At 41.9% G+C, this 16,109-nt stretch overlaps 1 protein-coding gene across 1 annotated transcript in view; it reads right to left on the reverse strand.

The window, feature by feature from the left end:
* Positions 1–2,223: 2,223 nt before the first annotated feature.
* TMEM154 (transmembrane protein 154) overlaps positions 2,224–16,109 on the reverse strand; it is a 23,311-nt gene continuing 9,425 nt past the window's right edge. The window contains exons 6-7 of the mRNA XM_028492550.1: positions 15,096–15,156; positions 2,224–4,575 (exon numbers count right to left, since the gene is read on the reverse strand). Of these exons, the coding sequence (XP_028348351.1) occupies positions 4,560–4,575; positions 15,096–15,156 (77 nt within the window). The 3' untranslated portion in view covers positions 2,224–4,559. The remainder of the gene's footprint in view (positions 4,576–15,095; positions 15,157–16,109) is intronic.

Raw genomic sequence — 16,109 nt, forward strand, 5'->3', positions numbered from 1 at the left:
TTCAGCTTTGGATTGGCCCCGCCTCTGCGTGTAGGTCGCCTGAGGGCGTCTGTTCTTCGCTCAGACAGGACGGGGTTAAAGGAGCAGCTGATTCGGGGGCTCTGGCTCGCTCAGGCCGGGGGGAGGGAGGGGTATGGGGTGCAGGGTGAGCCTGCGGCGGCAGAGGCCAGCGTGATGTTGCACCAGCCTAAGGCGCGCCGTGCGTTCTCCCGCGGAAGTTGTCCCTGGATCTCCGGACCCTGGCAGTGGCGGGCTTCACAGGCTCCCGGCAGGGGAGGTGTGGAGAGTGACCTGTGCTCGCACACAGGCTTCTTGGTGGCGGCAGCAGCAGCCTTAGCAGCTCATGCCCGTCTCTGGGGTCCGCGCTGATAGCCGCGGCTCGCGCCCGTCTCTGGAGCTCCTTTAAGCGGCGCGCTTAACGCCCTCTCCTCGCGCACCAGGAAGCAATTGTCTCTTGCCTTTTCGGCAGCTCCAGGCCTTTTCCCGGACTCCCTCCCGGCCAGCTGTGGCGCACTAGCCCCCTTCAGGCTGTGTTTACGCAGCCAACCCCAGTCCTCTCCCTGGGATCCGACCTCCGAAGCCCGAGCCTCAGCTCCCAGCCCCCGCCCGTCCCGGCGGGTGAGCAGACAAGCCTCTTGGGCTGGTGAGTGCTGGTGGGCACCGATCCTCTGTGCGGGAATCTCTCCGCTTTGCCCTTCGCCCCCCTGTTGCTGCGCTCTCCTCCGTGGCTCGTAAGCTTCCCCCCTCCGCCACCCGCAATCTCCGCCCATGAAGGGGCTTCCAGTGTGTGGAAACCTTTCCTCCTTCACGGCTCCCTCCCACTGGTGCGGGTCCCGTCCCTATTCTTTGTCTTTGTCTCTGTTTTTTCTTTTTTCTTTTGCCCTACCCAGGGGCGTGGGGAGTTTCTTGCCTTTTGGGAAGTCTGAGGTCTTCTGCCAGCATTCAGTAGGTGTCCTGTAGGAGTTGTTCCACATGTAGATGTATTTCTGATGTATTTGTGGGGAGGAAGGTGATCTCCATGTCTTACTCGTCCGTCATCTTGAAGGTTCAGTCAACTGATCTTTACACTGGAAAAGATGTCACCCGTTTGTAGTATCTACAGATCATTAACTTATTCCTTTCCATGCAGACCAAAGAAGTGAAAAATGTGAAGAATAGGCTTTTTGTAAAAGTCTAGTTATTTATTTATAACCTACCAAAGGCCAGTGATAATAATATGATGGCAACGAAGGATGATGATTAACTGAGCCTTCTGCACCTGGAGACCAATTGGCACGGGACCCCATCCACCTTTGGTTGTCTTAAGCAGTTCAACATATATTTCTAATCTTGTACAGCAATGAGATTAAAGTCCTTATGTTACTGTAAGTACTTTGGTTTAAGAATTTAACTTCTTAAAATATCATTTCAGAAAGGGCTTAGAGTATGCATAGAGGTGATTTTAAAAGTTTTATTTTATATAATTGTATGGATTGCTGTCTCATGAACATGACGTATTATTTAGAAAAGATAATAGGGCAAAAAAACAATACAAACCCCACCAGATATGTACAAAAGGACTAAGAGGAAAATAAAATTTGGCTACCAGACAAGACAGTATCAAGGCAATGTGAAAGAGCTGTTCAAAAAAATAAATAATTCAGGCAATTGGGTGTTTGGGTTTAGCAATTATTAATAACCAATTTGACTACTTCCACACCATACTAATATACAGTGATTTTCTGGTTACTGTAAGAGCAAAGAAATGTCATCTATGAATGAAACTACTCTGGACCGCCTATTGTAGATATTAAATAGACAGGCCAGAATTCATCCTGAGTGTGAAAAAGCAGCATGTGTAAATTTAATTCAGTAGAAATTGTCAATGTTTTCCTCACAGTGAGAATTTCAGCCATGTCTTCCCGGTGTGAGCCATGTCTTATTGCTCTACTATAGTCACAATATGTACTAATTCTGACAGAAGTTGAAACTAATGTGTACACTTTATGTTTACTCAACATAAGGGCCTTCTTACAGAGATGGTGAAAACTGATAGTTTAAACAACCAAAACAAATGAATAGACAAAAGTATTTTTTAAAGCACCCGTTTACATTGCTAGAGCTACAAGGGTGATCAGAAGCATCTGTCACCCCATGGATGTCAAGATTGATCCATGCTATGTGTTCGCTGTTTGGATGACAATGACCTTCCCAGAGAGAGGAGTCACATCACTGAGTTAAGACTGAGATTTTCACATATTTATTACAACAAGTTTCCTGAGGAGTTCAAAAGGCAATGTTGCTAACTTAGCTTACTTAATATGTACAAAAATGCAATAAAATTTACACATCTTGAAAATATTCTAAAGTCAGATTGGTTACCCAGTTAGGGCAAATTATTAAGATTTTTACTAACAATAATCTGAAACATAAAAATTAAGTTCAGGTTTAAAAACAGTTCTTGGAATGATCATAATCTATGATGCCTCTTGACTGGACAGTCATAAAAAGATACAGAGCACTAGAATTGAACTTTGGCTGTTTTGACTCATACTAATGTCATATATCTTGCCAGAATAAACTCTTTTTTTTTAAAGTGCTTTGCACATTATGCAACTATAGAGGTTAGTACACTTTTCAGATATAAACACAATGACATATTGCTGAAGCTTGCTTCTTCTGGAATTTGAAGTCATTTCAAATACTGAATGAGAATATATTTACCATATCATAAAATATCACTTCATCAAAGTGAGACTCCAAGACCTCCTACCCTTCTCTGAACCGCTAAAGTCCATTATTTGATAGGATTGGATGACGCTTACAGGCCTAAAAGTTCAGCAAAAATCTTAGCTACCTAGAGAAAGAAGAGACTCTTTACAGAGTCAAAATGTGGATGAGAAACAAAGTAACAAAACAGCCAGAAATGATGATTTGGAAAGTAGCAATTTTGGCATAAATATCTTGAGAGTCCCTATGGACCACAAGTTGAATATGAATATGCAAAACAGCAATGAAAACAAAAATGCCATATTAGGATGTGCTAAAGAGAGTACAACAGGCAGATCTGTTGTGGTCCTGTACCATGAAGACTGTCTTTTGCCAAAGCTCTTTGCAATCCCGGGATGGCATAAGAGCAGTGGTTAAACACAGCCAGATAGTTCTATCTTTCACTGCATTGGAAAGACCTCTCTGGCTTGGAACTCTGCCTTTGAAATTGTGGGCATAGTTCAGAAGGCAAGTGCTGGTTAAAGGGATTCTGAAAAAAAGGACTGTTTTCGTTATGCGTTAAGGCAGCCTTGCAAACACAAGACCCCAAATAACAGCAGCAAATATTTGGTGAACTTCAACCCCTCCTCAGTTTATATGCGGGGAGTAAGATACAGTTTTCATTCTTTGTTTCTTTCCTGGAATAAAACATCAGGTGCCGCGGAAGAGCTGAGGGCTCCTAATTTGCTAGATTGCTTTAAAGGTCAGAATTGGAAAATTAAGGATTAAATGGCAATTGATTTTACGTGAGTGGGAGTGATAACTAGGCCCTTTTGCATTTTGCACCATTGCTTCTAGCAGGAGGATGTAAACAAATGCCACGTAGAATGTCATCTCTGATGACCGGTGGTGGCCTCCTGGGAGCTGCGTGGAGGACACGAGCCCTGGTCCGGCTGGCAGGAAAGATCCTGAGTATGAGGAAGGGTACCTGCCTCGGGCACAGACAGAGCCTATTGCTGTTCTGTTTGTTCCAAACAAGCTTAAAGATCTCAGAGACACAGAAGGTGGCAGAGGAGGCCCAGCTGCACACATCTATCCATACATCACACGCAAGGGAGTTGTGGTGAGGACAGGGAAATGTGAACAAGCAGCTAGTTTTCTCCGAGAAGGAAAACAGTTGTTCTTTCACTGAGAATTCCATTCCTCCCTCACCTGGCCCCCAGGGTCAACACGTCCCCAAACAGCATCCCTTCAGGACTGTGGGTTCTCACACTGTGTCTCATGGCAGGTGGAAATGAGCTTACCCACCCCCTGGGATGGTGTCCACATTGAAACACTTGCTTTGTTTGCTGTCTTTTCCATGACATAACTCACCCTGAGCAAAGTTCCCACTGAATGTAATTGACCTATCAGAGAACTTAACTCATGAGAGGAAATTATCCAAAGCTAGCTAGGTTGCAAGGTGACCCAGAAGGAAACCATAGACAGCTTCCTGATTTGTACCCTGAGGAATGAAGCAGAAAGGTAAAAGGACTTGAGAGCGTGGCCAGGGTGATGGTACAGTCATCTAGAGGTTGGCTGAGTGGAGGGAACACCCACTGATAAGCACTGACTGCATCTTATGGTTCCTCCACCCTCAGCGATGGATGGCAGCCACGCCTTTGCCTAGCACTTCTCAATCGAGCATTCTTCCAAGTACAGGTGACGCACTGGGCGTTGGAAGAGTGGGTGCTGGAAGCAACAGCAAAAGGTTCTTGTGTTTACGTTGATTTGAAATTAATTAAATTCGGATCCTCTTCATCCCTGCTGGCAGGCCCAGCAGGCTCCCTCCGGGGCTGCTTTCTCTTGGAAAACATTAGCACCATTCAGTTTCAGGATTCATTGTCACTGCAAAAAAACAGAACAATAGTATATTTCCAAGAAGCTACTGAGAGCTGGTCACTCGTCTGTGGAGGTGACTCAGGAGAACATAAGCAGTCGGGGAGCCGACGGTGTCGAGATTACAATTTCTGAAACAAAGGTCAGTTCAGTTTGGATTTTATATCTGAACGCTGAGGAGGAAATCTAGGAAAGCCAAGAAATAATCCCTAGCTCTAGTTGTAATATCCTTCCCCAGGGCTGATGTGGAGAGAGCCAGATGGAGCCGGGGTTCCCCCTTTAAAGAAATCGAATCCCATTCTCTATGAATAGATGCCAAACTGCCTTTTCTTTTTCCTTAAAAAAAAATTTCGATATGTTATTTTCTCTCAAGGGTTTGTGGTCCTGGTATGTTTTCAAAAGCCCATTTTTTTCCCATGCACAGAGGATCTGGAAGTGCCTTCTCAGTGTCATTTAGAATTCAATCATCAGGCATCTTGAGGTGTGAGTAGACATAAATTATGGACATGGTGTGTGGACATAACCATGCTAGCGGGCTAATTTCTGCTTTTGTTTCTTACTTGGCTTTCTCAGCCACAGATCTGGCTCTATAGCTCTTTTCCAGTGAGACCATGTCTCCACCCAAGTCTCCTGGAAAGCAGACTACTTGACCTCCCCCACCTCCACCCATTTTTTTAAAAAGTTTGTGTCCTTTCACCCAAATTCTAGCATGTCTCTACTTGAAGTGACCTGTGTTTCCAAGGAAGTGCCTGAATGACGATCATCAACAGGACCTGGTGTCTCCTTAGCTCAGAGGCTCGTAGAGGCTACAATAGGCCATGTTTTTCTGACTCCTACTTCAGTTCTCGCCTGCTCAGTGACACACCAGGTGTTTCCAAAAGGTCTCTGAAACAACTTGCTAGATGATGGAGAGCCAGCTAGCTAGCTAGATGATAGAGAGCTAGCTAGCTAGCTAGATGACAGAGAGCTAGCTAGCTAGATGATAGAGAGCTAGCTAGCTAGATGATAGAGAGCTAGCTAGCTAGATGATAGAGAGCTAGCTAGCTAGCTAGATGATAGAGAGCTAGCTAGCTAGCTAGCTAGATGATAGAGAGCTAGCTAGCTAGCTAGATGATAGCTAGCTAGCTAGCTAGATGATAGCGAGCTAGCTAGCTAGATGATAGCGAGCTAGCTAGCTAGATGATAGCGAGCTAGCTAGCTAGCTAGATGATAGACAGCCAGCTAGCTGGCTAGCTAGATGATAGAGAGCCAGCTAGCTAGCTAGCTAGATGATAGAGAGCTAGCTAGCTAGCTAGCTAGCTAGCTAGATGATAGAGAGCTAGCTAGCTAGCTAGCTAGATCTATGCAAGAAAGAGGAGGGGAGACATTGTGTATGTGTTTGTGTGTCTGTGTGTGTGTTGTGAAGACAGGGGGAAGAAGCTGTGACCATGAAGGCTGACCAATGGGAAAGAAAGGGGAAAGCAGACATGGACAAAAGGACAACTTCTGTAGGAAAACTTATTTAATGGAAACCTGACTATAATGAAGACATTCTTTATCTGAAGAACAAACGTAACAACCCGTTTTCATAAGTCACACTGAACAGCTCTTAAACTGGGCAAGGAGGCTTTCTTTCTTGGAAATTGGGTGGTAGCAAGATAATATTTCTGAGATCCAGGAGTTCATCTCTATGGAGCATAAGTCTCTGAAGTGCATGTTTTCCTTTTGTGGCCTTATCTTGACATTTCAGCTACTCTAAGCAGACCAAAATACAAGGCTGTACAGCAATGGGCACAATCCCTTTTTTGTCCACAACACTAATCTGTGTCCAGCAGTTAAAATAGAAGTGATTTTTAAAGTTAATTATTATAAGACCAATCCATATTCATTGTTGAAAAAATACAAAATACAAATAAGCCAAATAAAAATACTAACAACCTCACTACAGTTAACATTTTGGTATTTATTCTTCCAAACTTTTTTCTGTGATAATGATATATATTCTTTTTGTACAAAAATGGAATTATGTTATGCATATTGTTCTGTAATCTGCTTTTTTCACTCTCATTCTTATATAGACCTCTTTTCTGGCTAATAAATATACCATATCTTTATAATTGGCTATAGAGCACATCATTGTCTCACTATACCAAGAACATTATGTTTAGGCATATCCTTATTGTTAAACATTTAAGCTATTTCCAATTTATAATTTTTATTTATTATAAAAATTGCTACATCTTTGCATGCTTCCAGTTGTTACCTTTGCATAAATATCTAGAAGAGGAATTGCTAGGTTAAAATGTATGCAGTTTTAAAGCTTGACCAGCCCATTGTCGAATTACCCCCCTTCCCTAGAAATTTACCTTCTCTTGACACTTTCCTTTAGGGAAATACCCTTTCCCCAACATTCTAATACTGGATATTATTATTTTTAGCTTTTGTAAATTCAATAGGTGAAAATAATCTAATATTTACCTTAACGTATTCTTGGGTTACTTTTTTTTGTTACTAGGAAGACTAAAGTTTTTTTCAAAGCTCTGTTGGTAATTTTAATTTCTTCTTTTGCCAAACTGCTTATTAATATTCTTTGCTCGTATGGGACATTATCTTTTTATTGATTTATGTATTAAGAATAATAATTCTTTGTTCATCATACATATCGCACATACTTTCCCCCAATTTGTCATTTTCCTCCTAATTTTATATTGTCTTTTCAGAAGTATAAAAAATTTGAGTTTTTAATGTAGTTAAGTCTATCTTTTTCTGATATGGTTTCTGACTGTGTGTCATGCTTTTCAACCAGACCTCCCCTTACAGTTATAATATTTATCTTTAATTTTTTTGGATTTTTTTTCTTTCTTTTTCACATATAAACTTATCCGGAGTCTATTTTAATCTAAAGTGTGAGATCCAGTTCTAAATTTTCCCTCCAAATGTTAGTCAGTTGTTTTAAGACTATTTACTGAATAATCCACTTGCTATGAATTGCTACTTTTATAATATATTAAATGTTTACATGTACTTGAGGCTGTTTTGAATATTCTATTCTACGCCAGTAATACTTATTTGGTTCTGGGTGTACACAGTTTTAATTATTCGAGTATGTTCTCTGCAAATCCACCTCCCCACACACAATTGTTCTTTTTCCTTCTTTTAGAATTACCCTATCTGCGCACAATTATTCTTCCAGATGAAATGCTCATTGGGATCTTTAAAAGACTAAGTTGAATTTAAAAGGATAATTTTCACACTGTTGAGTCTTTCATTCAGAAACACAGTATGTCTCTCTCCATTTGTTTATATCTTTGATGTCCCTCCATAAAAATTTGAACAATTTCTTTTTATATTATCCATTTTTTGGTTAAGTTTTTGCCTAGGTATTTCTCTTCTTGGGCTGCTTCTACGGTTGAGCCAATGCTGGCGTGTGCTCATGGTGGCTTTTTGAGCACAGGGTCAGGTGGGCAGAGCTTAAATCAGGGCTCAGCCACTTTCTCGCTGTGTGACCTTGAGCAAGTTAACGTTTCTTAGCCCAGCTCATCTGCAAAACATGCATAATAATACCATGTGCCTTAGAAGGCTGTTGGAAAAAAAAATCAATGAGAAAATGTAGGCAAAGCTCTATGCCACGGGCCTGACCTCTAGACACATGAACGGGCATTCTGATTTTGCTAGATTCTATGCTAGCAAATGTTCAGTTAAACACAAGCTTGAACATTGCTTCAAATATCCAGAGTCTTTAAGAAGCCATCTTGCAAAACAAACTTTCAGTTTCTGAGGACAGTGTAACCTAAATGCGGTTTGTTTAGAACACTCTACAGACATTATGAAGGCTTAGAGTGTGACACTGTCCACCAACCAGAACCCATTCATTTAAAGCATCAAAGAGCACAAGACCTCACGCATGATACGTGTGGAACTTACGTGCTTATAGATCTGGCCACTGACAACGTGCCAGGCCCGCCACACCAGAGACAGTCCCAGCGTGGGTACAAGTTGCTTCAGCAGTGGGTCAGCAGGTCATTCCTAGTGTCGCAACCCTCACATGCGATTTTCACCGGTGGTGTGATGGCCAACGTGCCTGTTAGCAAGTCAGCAGCCCGGGACCTGGCTCCCCACCCATGCCCGAGCCTGGAGGCATTATTCTCCCTCACGCTCATTCCTTTATTGAATTAGATGTGTTCCCTGCTATCTTTGTGGCTATTTATCATCTCTGTGAAATGATCGAATCAGCCCTGACGTTTCCAGCTCTGGCAAATCCTAGAGTTCCCTGTTAAAAATATCTTGGTGAACTGCCACAGAATTGCAACAAATAAAATCAGCGATCCCACTTCAAACCTCTATTGCTTGCCTTGATGTTAACTCGTACGGTTTTGGTCACTTATCTGTGACAGCGGCACGAGTGAGTGATCTTCCTCAGAGTGTTATATGTAGATATTTTAAGAATGTGGGGTAGCTTTCCCCAAAGCTGTATAGTAACAAGCCTCCAAACTGTAATAAACCAATTGAATTGATTAAAAAGCACCATCTGATGATTTGTAAGAAAGCATTTAAGTGGAACGCCACCAGTTAAATGAGGAGGTGCAACTGTAACACCTCGTTTCACAACTGCCCCTTGGTTGCAGTCAGGATCAGATAAACCATCTTTGTCCTTCTGACCAGTTTACCTTGTAACAATCCCTCTTTCTGACCACAGCTAATGTTGCCTGTCTCCCAAGATGTAATAAACCTGTGCTAAACCTTTCTCTAATTATGATGCTCTCTAACTTGGTTTGGGGAGGAGTGCAAAGTTCAGTTTAGCACAAAGTCACGGACTGGTTAGCTCACGCCCTCTTCCTCTTCATCAATAGAACGTCCCTTCTCCTTCCCGTAAGAGGCCTGCCCAGGTGGAATTATAGAGACGAGAAACTGGCCGCCATCAGAGCCAGGCCCAGCATTGGTCCAGGACACATAGCTCATGCCCACGGGGTAGACACAATCTGGGCTCGTATTCAAGCAAGGCTGTGGTGTATTGAATTTCGTGCATCTTCTCTCACCCACCACACACAGGCGTAGACACACACACATCCACACACCCCTGCATGTTAACCATGGCATTTGAGATTAGCATCCTGCAGGATTATAAACTGTTACTTTGTATCCCTCGTGATACTTAGCTCGGATTTGAGGGAAATCAGTTGGCACTTAATATACTTAATATTTAATACTTGTTGACTTTTAAATGACTTGAGGGACTAGAGAGAAAAAGAGGAAGGAAACTCATAAAGTAATTGGAAGCGGCCACAGAGATTTACTGGAGTGGAGCGGCCCAAACGGTTCATACAAACCTGCTGTTTTCTTGCAATCCATGTTTCAGTCTTGTCAGTGTCTGCACTGCCTCAGCCACCGAAGACTTTCATAGTCGGCCTCATGGTGGATGGCTTTCTTGCTACTAAGGGTTCTTTTTAAAAGTTTCTAATTTGTCTTTTCATTTATGGAATATCTCTTTTATTTTAACTAATTAGTCAAAGGAAATGAAAATCCAATTTTAAAAGAAACTCTTCTCTAGATTGAGCTTCATCAAAAACTTGCTGTGCAAACTTGGACAAATCACTTAACCTCTCTGAGTTCTAGATTTACTCAGATGGATTGCTTCATTTTTAGCTGGTTGTCTTGGCATGATGTGGACAAGGCCAGGCACATATTAGGCACTCAATAGATATATCTGAAAAACTACACTGATGATCGTACTTTCTCCAAGAAAAGACAAAGAGAAGGGAAGAAACGGAGAAATTCAAAAAAATTCTCTATTAAGCTAAGCTGCATTTTCCTGAGAAATACTAAAGTGATACATTTTTATAATATTATTGAGCTCAGACATGAATCATAAAATGAACAATGGAATTATTACAAAAGCAGAACAGGTATACTGTTACTTACCTTCTTTGACTTGGTTAATTTCCTAGGTAGTAGTAGCTAGGTATCTGGCATCTAGAATAAGTGTCTTATTATTGTTGTTATTACTGTACTTTCAAAGTTATAAATTGACTTGCATGAAATCTAATTCTCCCCCAATCTTTCCCAATGCTGTTACTCAACATAAAATCATCACTGTAGCCAACAGGCATAAAGGGAAAGAAGACGTGCGCTTGGCTAATATTTGCAATTCCTTTTCTGTGGTTATTCACCTAAGCTTGCAGAGGCAGAAACACCACGCTTTCAGGAAATTGTCTAGTTATAAAGGCATCAGGAAGAAGGAAGAGACTGCCCAGACTGTAAGCACCAAGATGAAAGGAATTCCATCTTGTTTTTGCCACTGTCGAGTGGCATTCGAGAAGGTATTGTACGGATGGGGGTAGACAATAAGGGAGTGAATTCTTTCAAGACAATTTAAACAATAATAAAACCAACTCAATGGATCTGTTTTTTGTTATCAACACACGCTGGCAAGGCTGAACAATGTCGGTGATGAAATCCTCTTCAACTGTAGGGCAGACCTCGGCTCCACCCTGCCCACCCCTTGGACACTGTTCCACTGACACTGTTCCCAGTACCCCATACATTGCCTGGCACATAACATGTACGAATTATAGGGAAAAATGCTAAGGTGGGAAATAAGGATATAGAATTCCCCTTCCCCCACCATTCCTTTGCTGTCTTTTCCCACTGATTTTTTTGAAAACATGAAAACCATCCTTTAAACTTCCCATGGTACTTTGTACATCCCTGGCCCTTATTAAAATCCTGTGCTAAATTTCAGATTCCACAGCTCAAGGAAAATGTCCCCTCAGTGAGGACAAGGCAAAGTAATGAGGAACTGCTGGCTAATGGGATGTGTGGGAAAAGTCCGGAAAGACCTGAGATTATGGACTCGAACAAGAGAAGGTGAAGGGTTGAAGTCTGCACACAATGTAGTGCATTAAGTGTAGGATGGTGACCAGATCACCTCGTTTTTCCCAGGATCAGAGTGGACTTTAAGGATAACAGAGGCTCTATGTCACGGTGTCTTTCTAGCATCAAGAAGTAAATGGATTCCAGTAGTCTTAGTTCCCCATCCTCCTGCTAATCCAAGCAGGATGGGGAAGTGTGTTTTCCACTGAGTTCAATCTGCAGTGACTGTTATATACTTTCTGAAGCATTAGAGTCACCCGTATACTGCTTAGACGGTAGAGGAAGGATGATTCACAGAGGTCAAAACCACTGGGGCACTTTGGACGTAATGATGTGTCAAAATAGGTTAACCGATTGTAACGAAGGTCCCGCTCTGGTGTGGGCTGTCAACAGCGGGCAGGGCTGTGCATGTGGGAGCCAGGGGTACGGGGGACTTCTATCTACTTTCGGCTTGATTTTGCTGTGAACCTAAAACTGCTCTAAAATAGAAAATCTTAAAAAAAAAAAAAAAAGTCAGTTGGAGAGGATGGGGAGAATTATTGCCAGAGCATAAAAGAATTCATTTCATTTGTGTGGTGCTTTAAAACTTACAAAGTTTTTTTCTCTCTTGGGATCCTGTGAAACTAGAAGGACAGGTGGCATTATATCCATTTTACAAGATGAGGAAACTGAAGCTTACAGAGTTAAATTGACTTGTCTTCGTACAAAGAACAAATGATCATCCAAGTCGGGTCTTGAAACCAGTCTTCTGATTCCAAGCCCACTGACCATTGCACTTACCACCTGTATCTCTAATGATTCACAAGCTTTCAGAAAAAAAAAATCTTCTATCTGTCCTGGATTCGAGATTCACAGTAAACGTTTCATCAATTATCAATGTAATTAAGACAATAAGAGAAAGAAATGTAAATAAAATCACAACAGAAAAGATTATTCAAACTATAAGATAATCCAAACTATGTACCCTTTCAAAAATTCCAGATGGCTAAGAGGACTATTCTGAAATCACCAGCATATTACCTATGCTGGTAATGGATGGGGAACCTAAAGGCTCCAGATCATTACTAGGGGATGAAACAAATTCATGATTTCTCAGGACTGGTAAGCTCCAAAAAGAAGTCCCCAGGGAAACCAGGAGCAAAAATAATGCTCCACATACTAGATGTGCCTGGACCTCAGGACACAGGCTCATTAACCGAAAAAGCAATAAGTTTATGTATATCAGTTCTAACTTTTTATAATAATTAAAAATAACTAATACTTATTGAGAGTTAATTTTGTACCAGGATTTGTTCTAAGTGCTTTGTACTTTTCTGAGTTTTTAGTGAATAAAAATTAAATTTGCTCTGCAATATCATGATACCCTTTGAAGTAATCAGACAGTGTCATCACTACCAAAGACTGGGGACTTACCACTCTAGGTTCTATAACCCTGGTCCTGGCTTCATCAAGAGGGACTGAGGTGACAGCCTGACAGTTGTCCTGTGAATTAAAACCAGACCAGCAGAGGAATGTAGACATTCCCTTTAAAATCAATAATTTAGCATAAAGCAGCTCTCCGAATAGGTTAAGGCTTTTTGCCTTAGAGGCAGAAATGTGGTAGAGCTTATTTCAGAGACCAGCCTCTCGGTATTTCAAAAAAACATGATTTCTAAGAAGCTTTTACCACCATGCAATTCTCTAACGTTAAGCTTCTTCTATGTTGCCAATAATTTCAAGGAACAAGGGGCAGGTACATAAAAACCAATGACATCTCACATCTTTTGAGGGTGCACGTCAGAGATGCGGTAATAAGATATTTATAAGATTTTGGGGGGTGATCTGAGCCCTAACCTGGACACACATAGATGTTCATTTTTAGGTAAAAATGAAAAGGAAATAATTCCTTCGTAATAGCCTCTGTGATACTCCCACTAGCATTCTTTTTTTCTTTCATCTTATTGTTAACGTCTGATATCTCCTTTAAATAGGATAGACTCTTTTCTGAACCAGTGATGAATTCTAACATGCAAGTACCTGCAGAGGTAACAAAGACTGACATCTACAATAAGATGCATATTCTGCGTCAGAGCAGAGGTTCACCTCAGTAAAATTGCGGTGGCATGACTTCTCAGGTAAGGCTTAGGGGAAGAAGCAGAACAAGGGTCCAGAAGACAAACATCTGACTGCCCCAATCACTGTCTAATAATCAGTCTTTCCTTGCATTGCTCTGGCTTCAGGAACTGCTTATGACAAGTGACTGCACTCTGGAAACATTTAAGGTGACTGGTGCAGGACCTCTGGTTAACTTGGAAGAAGAGACGGTGGGTGGTCTTTATCCTGCTTTGAAAGTTTATTCCGACAGAAGTGTAATATCTAAGTTACAGGCTCAGTCAAGTTGCCTACTCGTTGGTCATCTCGGAGTCACCCCATCATCAATTCTGTGACCCCCAAATCACAGCAGTGCTCTGTGGAGCAAGTCCCTGACTTACTGAATCATCAATCCTATTTCCTGCGAGCACGTCCCAGGTCCTGACCAAAGGATTCTCTGATCAAAAACACCCAGACACGGTAATCTCTATCCTCACAAAAGATAATATAATTTAAACAAGACTGTGGAAGGCTAAAGGACGCACAGGCCCCAGTGCACTAAAATTTTCTATTAAGCAGAGCCACCTAGTGGTCGAATGGAATATGGGTTTTTAAAAATTCTCATTTAATTTCTCTCATACGTAACAATCCAATTCAGGCGGGGTTTTCTTTTGTTTTGTTTATGTTCATTTTACTCACTCTTGTTTACAGTTACCCCTTTGAGATTGTCACCTCCATCTGTTTTCCTTACCAAACATCTACTCATCCAAGGTCAACAAACCTACAGTTTGTCATAATCGGAAAGTTTTAGGACTAAAACAGAAGCCGACTCAACAGTGTCTCTTTAGAAGGGCAAAAAAATGTCACTACTAATTTATTTCTAAAGATAAAGAGTCACTAGGATATTTACTTTGTACCTTTCTATTTTCTATAACTCACACTTCCGTTTCTCCATACACCCATGAAAATTGTCACATAAAATTTATAGGCACAGGGCTTCCCTGGTGGCGCAGTGGTTGAGAGTCCGCCTGTCGATGCAGGGGACGCGGGTTCGTGTCCCGGTCCGGGAAGATCCCACGTGCCGCGGAGCGGCTGGGCCCGTGAGCCATGGCCGCTGAGCCTGCGCGTCCGGAGCCTGTGCTCCGCAACGGGAGAGGCCACAGCAGTGAGAGGCCCGCGTACCGCAAAAAAAAAAAAAAAAAAAAAAAAAAAAAATTTATAGGCACAGGGACTTCCCTGGTGGACCAGTGGTAAAGAATCCGCCTTCCAATGCAGGGGACGTGGGTGCCATCCCTGGTCAGGGAACTAAGATCCCACATGCCGCGGGGCAGCTAAGCCCGCACGCCACAACTACTGAGCTGGCGCCCTGAACTACAGAAGAGAAAACCCGCACACCACAACTAGAGAGAAGCCCGCATACCACAACAAAGAGCCCGTGTGCCGGCAACTAAGACCCGACGCGGCCAAAAATAATAAAATAAATAAATGAATAATAAAGAAATTTTAAAAAAAAATTTACAGGCACAGAGAAGGTGAGCAAAAGTCCACAACTGTGGTCTCCAATCTCCCCCTCCCAACCATATATAATCTCTGGTAGAAATTAGAAGTACCTTGGGTTGCTGTGGTTTGGTTCCTTTTCTTCCTCTAAAGTAGGTAAACACTCATAGTTGGCTAGGACAGAATAAAAGCAAGCTCATTGTTAGTCACTAAAATTCTGTTTTTATCTACAAAATTCGTGCAGTTGAGCATCACATTTCTCTGATCTGTATGGTTAGTTGTGCAGAAATGGCCTCACCAGGGAGTTTCAGAGGTTAAAAGATTAATGACGGCAAGGCTCTTGAAATGGAAAAAGCACTAACAGCACAGATACAAGACTTCAACGTGCCTCTGGCCCCGTTGGAAAGGGCACAATTCATCACTGCTTGGTTATTCAGCCCCTGAAGAACACCACTGGGGCTCCAAAGGCTAGAATCTGCATGGATCAGAGTAGACACTGGAATAAAACGGCTTCACCCAAGGTCCTGATGTGTCTGCGGAACGATTTCAGTCTGGAGGCACAACAGGAAAGAAGCAGGTAAAGTGGGGAACGGCCGACCTTCTTAAAGTCAGCAGAATTCTCTCCTATTACACGACTGCTGTTTTCAAGGGGGAGAAAAATCCACTGGATCTATCACCTATGTGTCAAAGCCACTCTCTGCTTTAGTTGTCAAATGGAAATGGCTTTTTCCAGATTTCTGGTTTTAGTGAGTGTAACAGGATCATGATTTTATATTACAATTATCTCAGTCACAAAAGGAAATACACCAAAATATTAAGAGAGATTGGCTCTGGGTGGTGGAACACTTTTCTTCTTCTACTTCTTCTTTTTTTTTTTTTGCATTTTCCAACTTCTACTGTGTATGTATATTATTTTTATAAACTAAAAACAACAAAATGAAACTACTTTAAGGACCAACTCAATGACCCGCCCCTATCCTATGAAAAACTGTTCAAAATTGTACAGTTTAGTTAAATGGTTCTCATCTTTTGGAAAGCTCATCTTTTTTTTTTTTTTTTTTTTTTTGCGGTACGCGGGCCTCCCTCTGCTGCGGCCTCTCCCGTTGCGGGGCACAGGCTCCGGACGC

This window comes from Physeter macrocephalus, chromosome 7 (assembly GCF_002837175.3).
Source record: "Physeter macrocephalus isolate SW-GA chromosome 7, ASM283717v5, whole genome shotgun sequence".
In the NCBI taxonomy this organism is placed as follows: Eukaryota; Metazoa; Chordata; class Mammalia; order Artiodactyla; family Physeteridae; genus Physeter; species Physeter macrocephalus.